The sequence below is a fragment of the Vanacampus margaritifer genome, chromosome 1, assembly GCF_051991255.1.
Source record: "Vanacampus margaritifer isolate UIUO_Vmar chromosome 1, RoL_Vmar_1.0, whole genome shotgun sequence".
Lineage (NCBI taxonomy): Eukaryota > Metazoa > Chordata > Actinopteri > Syngnathiformes > Syngnathidae > Vanacampus > Vanacampus margaritifer.
Genome location: NC_135432.1, coordinates 4,001,206 through 4,009,640, shown reverse-complemented (window position 1 = coordinate 4,009,640; position 8,435 = coordinate 4,001,206). Strand labels below are relative to the sequence as shown.

Below are 8,435 nucleotides of genomic sequence, written 5' to 3'. Positions count from 1 at the left end.
GCTTAACATGATATGGTTAATCTTGTAAAAGCAATTACTATCTCCTTATTTGAAAAGTATTGGCACAAACTTCCGAGAAGTGCGCTACGTGTATTTTTGATTTTATTTCTGAGTTTCTTTTCTTGCGAATCTGCCACTTTTGTAATTTTATGGTACCAAAGTAGATTCTCCAGGTGGCAAGAAGTATTTTCCAAATCAAGCCGTATATTGACAACAACATTTTTCAACGCTCTCGCGTCCGGTCCTGTTTGGAAACACTCAGGAAGCATCAACGCATATCCAGGAGAGTCTGTTCATCCCGTGCGACTACGCAACATTTCTGCTCTTGTTTTTAAGATAAACGAGGGAAGAGAATCCTAATGTGTGCGGTGTTAGTGTTAAGATTGTTTCGACGCATCACACACTGTACAACAAAAACTGTTAAATGCCTGTTGTTGTTGTTTTATTTGTAGGGTCTACCACAGTTGGGAAAAAAATCCTTTACGATTTGAAAAATCCTTGTCTGTGTATTTGGGCCTTAGATAAATTAGTGTTTATGCGTTATGGTCAGTTATCATGTGGTTTCAGGTCCAACATATTCAATGCCCTTTTTCTTTCAGTAGCTTTTAGAATCGTGTGTGTGTGTGTGTGTGTGTGTGTGTGTATGTGTGTTGTGACAATGATGGAGGTTGGCCATTAAGAAAAGTTCAAACTCATGCACACAAACATACAAGCCAACAGGTGCATTGATAGAGTCCTTCATTTATTACAGAAGCCCTTCCACCTTCCAAATTCGATTGCCATCAAGAGAAATTGAACTGCGTAGAAGATAAAAGATAAAAGATAGATAGATACAATTGAAAGTCCGCCATGATCTCAGAAGACTTTCAAGACGTTAGGAAAGACATTTTTCGAGACTGATATAATGGTGTTTGGGTCGATTAGAGAACGTGGGCCTTTTTGACGCAAATGAAGTAGTTGGTGTCTGTGCATTGGTCATCGTTCCAAGCCTCAACTGTAAAGGAAAAGAGAGACAGCGTTAGAGATGACACCATGACATTCCTTCCAGGTGGAATTCACTCTGAATAAGGTGTTGTATTTTTTAAAAGCGACATTAAGTAGGTCTAGATCACAGGACACCAAAACATTTTATGCCACTAAAAACGGTCAGTGGTGAGGGTAAAAAAAAAAACAACAACAACAAAAAACATCTTACATGTGTCATCAATCTCAACACAATCTTCATCGCCATTAAAGTCATCAGGCTGAGTGGGAGCATATGCTGTGAAGTCGACTGCTGAGCCATCTGTCCATAGGAAGCTGTCCTCCTGCAATAAAGTCACACGTAAATCTCACTAGAACAATAATCCATCTTGATTGTTTTCAATTCTGTGGTGATGTCTAAAGTCATTCTGGATGATGAGCTGGAAGTCTTTTTTGGTGAAAAAAGACCATCAGACAGAGAAAGTTGATGACTAAAGACAATTGATCCCCTGTTCCGTTCCAACTAAAAATAAAACAACTGATACAATGCTGCTGAGTTAGAGTTTTTGTGCTAGTCGATGTATCACCTCAATGCCATCATGGAGTCCAATCCAGGTGTCTCTAAGCTCTCCAAATTCAGCCCGAATCAGCTCAAAAGCCAATGCATTTTCCGTAGCGTCGAGGATAGAGGCCAGATTCCCACCTTTAAGTATGCACACTTGCTGAAGGGCAAAAATAACAAAGGCAAAAAACTCAATAATTATGATGACTTTCAAATGTCATTCCACGTACTGTGATCGTTTTTCACAAAGCATTGAATCGCAACTACTGTGTGAAAGTCTTCCATACCTCGGCATCAACATACGTTCTCTCCTGTGGGACGACCATGAAACAGCAGTCATTCAACTGAGTCCAGCCCTTAGGACAATAAGTCACTGCAACACAAATGTTGTTTGTTAGAAAACAGCAGCACGTTAACACGATCTAGCGTCAAGCCAAAAATAAGTTTGAAAATAAGACTCAGCGACAAACCTTCGGGGATTGCCCACTGTGAAAAAAAGAAAAACAAATTGTTAAAAAAAAACGGACATCAACCCAGATCAAGCCAAGAAGTCAAACACAGTAGTTGAATATATGCTTATTAAAAGCAGCAGGTGAGATTTGGACTTACGACTCCGGCCAAGAGTCCACAAAGGAGGAACGTGGAGTGAAAAGCAATTGCCATCTGTGCAATGACAGAAAAACATTTCAGTGGCTCTTGTCAACAAGCAAAAATATCAAATCTATCATGAAACTGAGTTTCATGATCTGAAAATAATTCATGGTCATTGATGGCAAGCTGTGTCATGTTACCTCTGCAGTTCTGATGCTTGAAGCTGAGTGGATGTGCTGTGAAGGAAAACCAGTGAGCCTTTTATAGGGTAGCTTGACGCAATTCTGGAATGTTGGACGTGTCACTCGCATCAATGTCAGGTGACACGCCGGACGAGTTCCTGCTCCACCTATTTTTATATTGTGATCTTTTTAAAAAAGTACAAGGCCGTTTTTCAAAAGCATTGAATGTGGCAGGTTCGGCTCAAAACAAAAGGTCATTGTGGGATTTTTTTTTTTCTCGGCCAACCTGAAACCATCTTTTGATAAATTAATGCGCCAAACGGGCCTCCTGTTTAAATGCTTCTAACACATTCAAATAAATGGCTACTGGGGAAAATATAGTGTGTTCTTATTCAGAGAGCTCGAAGAAGGTCAATGCAAATATTTCCATGACATTTTATTCATAACATATGGCAAACATCCCACAGATAGTTGTGCATGTACAATGTATTGCTGCCACAGAGGTGGGTTAGTGCCACAGCATACCAGGAAATGTACTTTGAAGTAATTGTTTAATTGGTTAAACAGTTCCCTTGGAATGAGGAGAATGATAAATGACTGCAGAGAGAATTTTACCTGAGGGAAAAACATACAATTCTGAAGGACAGGGCTTATTGTCTACTGTATTTGAAAAATTGTCATTTAGTTACAATACAACAGATAAGGTTAACTTGCAAATTCCGCATATGGAACTTAAGATTCAAACCGAGGGTTAGTCAGATGTGATAACCACACTATCCATGCCGTGCCACCAATTTTTGTAACCCGACAGGACATCTCACAACATCATGTTTGGGAACCAGCTGAAGTTTTGCTGACAACAACAAGAAGCCATCCCGTCCGACAATAGAATTATGTAATATTGCGCAGTAAGATTTTACAAATCCATAGACAAACAGCATAGCGGTTAGCACGTCTCCTTCACGGGCCTGAGGTTCACAATAAATTAAAACGTTTTTAAAATTATTATTAAACTAAGTGTCCTGCACATTTATCTGACTGCATATTGAGTCAATATAATTTAAAATAATCATTACATTACCTTGAACACTTAAACAAAATAGCATTTGTTGTCTTGTCCCTGCTTCCTAAAATTAGACTACATGATGAAATATAATAATTTCAATATTTTAGACATGATTTTTTATTTTTTATTTTTTTTTACACACAAATTCATTTAAAGTTTTTTTTCTATCAGAAAAAAAGTAAGAAAGAAAAGTAAGAAAAGGAATAGTTTAAACTAACAGTCCCTCTGAAAAATTTGGAATATTCACAAGGTATGATGATATTTCAATATTGACTGGGGGAGTTTAAAATATTAGCACAGTCCTGTTACCTACATTTTGAGGATGATGTTTTGTTTTGTTTTTTAAATGAGTTTTTTTGTTGAATCACTGTAAGGTGCTTAGTGACAATATTGTATCAGTATTAATATCATCTCCTGCTAATTTCAGTTCTGTTATTCAAATCATCACACTTCTAAAATAATCGTTTTCCCCAGAAACACAAAAATACGGAACCAGATGTTATTTTATATTTATTAATAATTAAATTTCAGGGGTAGAATTGAATAATCTGTTTAACTAATGATGTGGCTGATTTTAGCAGAGGTGGCCTGTATACTGATCAAAATACGACTTTGGCTGTTATTTTATGAGGGTGACGAAATGAGGAGTTTTTTTGTTTTGTTTTTTCGAGTAGTTCAATATGTACGATGCTTTAAAGCTGAAAAAAAAAAAGGACAAAACATTCTACATTGTTTATATCGAGATGGTTGCAAGCAAATGGCATCAATTTGCTGCAATAGCCCACAGGAAAAAGTGTAGTGATGTTCACGTCACTTCACAAGATCTCCATCGAGGACTCTGAAGACCATCGAGGGCCTGCAGCACCGCTCATCAAAAGCATTACAGCGCCAACGGAAGTATTGGGTGGCGCAGGTGAGGTGGAATCCAATTAAGTTCTGCCCTGATGAATCATGCAAAGACCAAGCCTAGCCTGATGAAAAGTGAACAACACGCCCGACAAGTTGGAAGACGGCAACATGCAAGTGACGCTAAATCTTCATAATTGATGGCACACCCATGCTAAATGAATTCCAGTGAACTTCCATGAAACGTTGCAGCATTTCAAGCTGCACATGCAACGTCAATGCTTCTCGGTTGTTTGGTATGCCACTTGTCCTGTTGAACTACGCCAACCAATTTGAGCTCGACAGAGAGCCTGTTACATCTCACCATAGGCATGCATACACGCCTTAAAATGCGGGTGCCGAGACATTGAGAGAGGGGCAACTTCTATTCTTGTACTTTTTACTCAGTATCTCCAAAAAGTGAGTACACCCCCTTGACATTTCTTTAGATATTTAATTATAACTTTTTATGGGACGGCACTGGTAAAATCACACTTTGACACAATTACATTTCAGTCAGTGTGAAGGTTATAAATCAGTGTCATTTTTTTTTTTGGGTTCTCTCAAAACAGCTTAAAAATACAGCCATTAATAGTCAAATCAAAAGTGAGCACACGTCTAAGTGAAAAGCTTCCTGAAACCATGCCCTGTGGTGTGACGAGACCAAGATGAATTTGAACTTGGTTCAGATTGGGTTAAGAACGTGTGGTGGGGACCAGGTGAGGGGTACAAAGACCCGTGTGTCTTGACTATAGTCAAGCCGAGGTGGAACATTCAAGTCCAGAAATGAAAAACCCTGCTGCACATTTGGTTTTAGCCAACCAGCGGATAAAGGAGGTCCCGGGAGCATTTGAGTTGAAGCACCTCTGGCTAAAGCCAAACTGTGGCAGGCTTCATGAGTGTTTCCAGCATTATTTAGGGAGCTACAGTTCATTGGGGGAACCATGGATGCCAACATGTACTGTGATATACTGAAACCGAGCATGATCCACTCCCTCTGAAAACGGGGGTCGCAGGGTATTCCAACATGATAATGACCACAAACACACCTCCAAGAGGACCACTGCCATGCTAAAGCGTCTGGGGGTTAAAGGTAATAGACAGGCCAAGGCACGCCTCCAGGCCTACACCTTACTGAACATCTCTGGGGCATCGTCAAACGGGAGTTGGGGGAGCGTAAGGTCTCAAATAGCTGCCAGCTCCGTGATGTCGTCATGGAAGAGGATTTCAATGACAGACTGTAAGTTCTGGTGAACTCCATGCCCAAGAGAGTTAAGGCAGACTGGTGGCCACACAACTTATTGGCATTTTCTCTTAGAGGTGTACTCACTTTTGTTGGCAGGAGTTTAGCTATTAATGGTTGTGTTGGGAGTTATTTTGAGGGAACCATAAATTCACATTGCTATATAAGATGTACATTGACTACTTTTCAGTGTCAGTGTCATTTCTTTAGCGTTGTCCCATGAAACGATAATGAAATATCTGCAAAAATATAAGGTGTGTACTCTTGTGGGACCTGATCTGAGTTAGCACTATTTTCCATGTACAGTACATTTCAAGTCTCACGTATTCCTACATGGCTGTGCTTACATCCAGTCCGGATGTATCTGGATAATGCAGAGAACACACGACACAGCCCAACAACAGGTGCTCATTTTGGCTGGAGTTCCAATTCGGCGCTGGCACCGGCTCAGCATCAAAGATGTTGGATCAGTCCAGGATTGAAACGGCCACCTGAAAAGCCTGCGTCAGTCCTTGTTAAATGGCTGCGATCACGCCTTAAGGGCACTTCCTGGTGGTAAATGCCAAGACAGATCAAACCGTAGCGATGAAAGGAAATGCGAGAAAAAGAATGAACAAAGTAAAATAATGGCGAACGTGTTTGAATACAAATCTAATATGTGACGTTTTAAGCAAAATAACACATTTATGGGCATGAACTTGGACTAAGAAAAACTGTCTAACATTGATTTAACTATTCTCTCACAATTCTGAATTCTCAAAACTTGGAGGATGCTAATGTCATGTGTCCAGTTTGAAATGGAAAATCCTCCCACCTCAACCTCAACGCACGACGACCAACGATTACCACACACTGATGAAGTCTCTATGTTACAAACTGTAAACATACATACTGCAATGTTCTAATTGAAATTTTCAAAACTACTATTGAAACTAAACCCCTAAAAGTTATCTAAATATTCTTATAGGTAATTTAAAATACGTAGGCATACAAATCTCACCGAAATTAACTGATTTAATTCATTTAAACTTTACTCCACTTCTGGATAACATTCATAGTGACTTGGAGCGCTGGAATAATCTTCCTATTTCTCTAATAGGACGAATAGCCACCATTAAAATGAAAGTTTTACCCAAAATAAACTATTTTTACTCAATGATTCCATTTAAACCTACGGCTAACTGGTTCCAGTTGTTGGGCTCGGCCGTTACAAAATTTGAAGCGATAACAAAAAAAAAGATTATGAAAAATTAGGGGCGTCAGGTAATTAAAATTTTTAATCGTAATTAATCGCATGACTTCACTAGTTAACTCACGATTAGTCACAAATTTGATATCTGTTCTAAATGTACAATAAAAAATTTTTTTAGGTTTGCATACGCTTGTTAACAAAATTGGAAAAAGATGTTAAGCTAATAGAAATAGTTCAAATACATTTTTTACGTCTATAGCCGTCAATGGCAGTGAATAAATTCAAAATTTTAATTTCTGGAGGGCCCTTTGGGGATTAACTACCCTGTAGATTTATTTCACCCGAGATTATTTTATATAGTGCTTTACCCCTCAAAAGGTGAGCTGGAGCCGATCTAAATTGGTCGCCAGCCAATCTCGAGGCAGATATAGAAAATCAACCATTCACACTCACATTCCCGCCGACGGACAATTGGGAGTTTTCGATCAACCTCCTATTCGTGTTTAGGAGTGTGGGAGGAAGCCGCAGTCCCGGAGTTAAACCAATGCAAGCACGGGAAAAACATATCAGCTTGGAAACAGAGCAGATTGAAAATAAACCTCACACATACTGATATTACTGTGGTCATGTGATTACAGGTGAAATGTATTATTTATTTATTTATTTATTTAAATGAATCCGTTTTCTGGCCAATTTCCATACAGAATGGGGCAGTGGAGTTTGCGGAGAACCAATTATTTCTGCCAACGTGCTTCGTTATGCATGACCGTTTTCTTTTCAGTTTGCAAGTACTACTCGCTCATCCCTACTTAGTGAAGAATTTGTACCAGGGTTTTAATAGTGAAGGCGAGTGACCGGTAGATCACAATTGCAATATTTTTTACTGAAACTTCCCTTATCTTCCTGACAAGGCGCAGGTGCTGGAGTGCTCTTTTGTAAAGACATGCGAGTGTCTTCCTGTGTTTCCAACATACAAGTTTGAAGCCTTAAAGTGAATCCTAAACATTTGAGATCATTTATACTGCTCGTCCTTTCTTTTCAAACACGCTACAAAAGTGTATAAGCATACGGTACTTAATGAGCAAATAATATTTGAAGAACAAAATACAGCACCCCATTTGCATCGGAAATGGTTCGTTCCACCCATAGGCTGCCTTCCAGTGATATACGGTGCTGGTGTAATAAGTACCTGGCTTAAACCAAGAAATGTGGAGCGGTTCTTAACTTTTAGTTCCACCACTCAGTACCAACACAGTGTGATAAATACTGTGCTGAGCACATTTGCCATTCCTCATTTTTGCTGCATTTAATCATAAACCACTGTTAATGTTGTGAAATAGGAGTTTGTTAATGTGACCGTGTGAAGGTTTTTTTGTTTGTTTGTTTTTTTGTCACTCTGTTTGGCTCATCATTTTGTATTGGATGGATGGTAATATAAGGACATTGTTGGAGAGAAGTGATATACAACTTTTTTTTTGCTGAGTGAATCCCATTATCTGTTTTTTTTTTTTGTTTGTTTGTTTTTTTGTCACTCTGTTTGGCTCATCATTTTGTATTGGATGGATGGTAATATAAGGACATTGTTGGAGAGAAGTGATATACAACTTTTTTTTTGCTGAGTGAATCCCATTATCTGTTTGGTCATATGTTTTTTTGTTTTATTTAATTTAATTTATTTTTTTTAGGGGATAAACATGTGACTGTGGACTTTATGGGACTTAGTAATAGCGGAACACACACACACAAACACA

At 38.8% G+C, this 8,435-nt stretch overlaps 1 protein-coding gene across 1 annotated transcript; it reads right to left on the bottom strand.

The window, feature by feature from the left end:
• Positions 1 to 721: 721 nt before the first annotated feature.
• Positions 722 to 2,442, bottom strand: LOC144054023 (galactose-specific lectin nattectin-like). The gene is made up of 7 exons (XM_077569048.1): positions 2,317 to 2,442; positions 2,135 to 2,188; positions 1,996 to 2,011; positions 1,813 to 1,898; positions 1,551 to 1,685; positions 1,196 to 1,307; positions 722 to 994 (listed from the first exon to the last, which is right to left on the bottom strand). Exons 1-7 carry the CDS (start codon positions 2,425 to 2,427, stop codon positions 921 to 923), a joined length of 588 nt encoding a protein of 195 aa, XP_077425174.1. The 5' UTR covers positions 2,428 to 2,442; the 3' UTR covers positions 722 to 920.
• Between the last annotated feature and the right edge of the window lie 5,993 nt (positions 2,443 to 8,435).

Coding starts and splice junctions, on each gene's coding strand:
- LOC144054023 (XM_077569048.1), bottom strand. CDS start 2,427: ATGCGAGTGACACGTCCAACATTCCAGAATTGCGTCAAGCTACCCTAT. Junction 1,686..1,812: donor GAACGTATGTTGATGCCGAG/GTATGGAAGACT, acceptor TTTGCCCTTCAG/CAAGTGTGCATACTTAAAGG. Junction 995..1,195: donor TGTTGAGATTGATGACACAT/GTAAGATGTTTT, acceptor TTTCCTTTACAG/TTGAGGCTTGGAACGATGAC.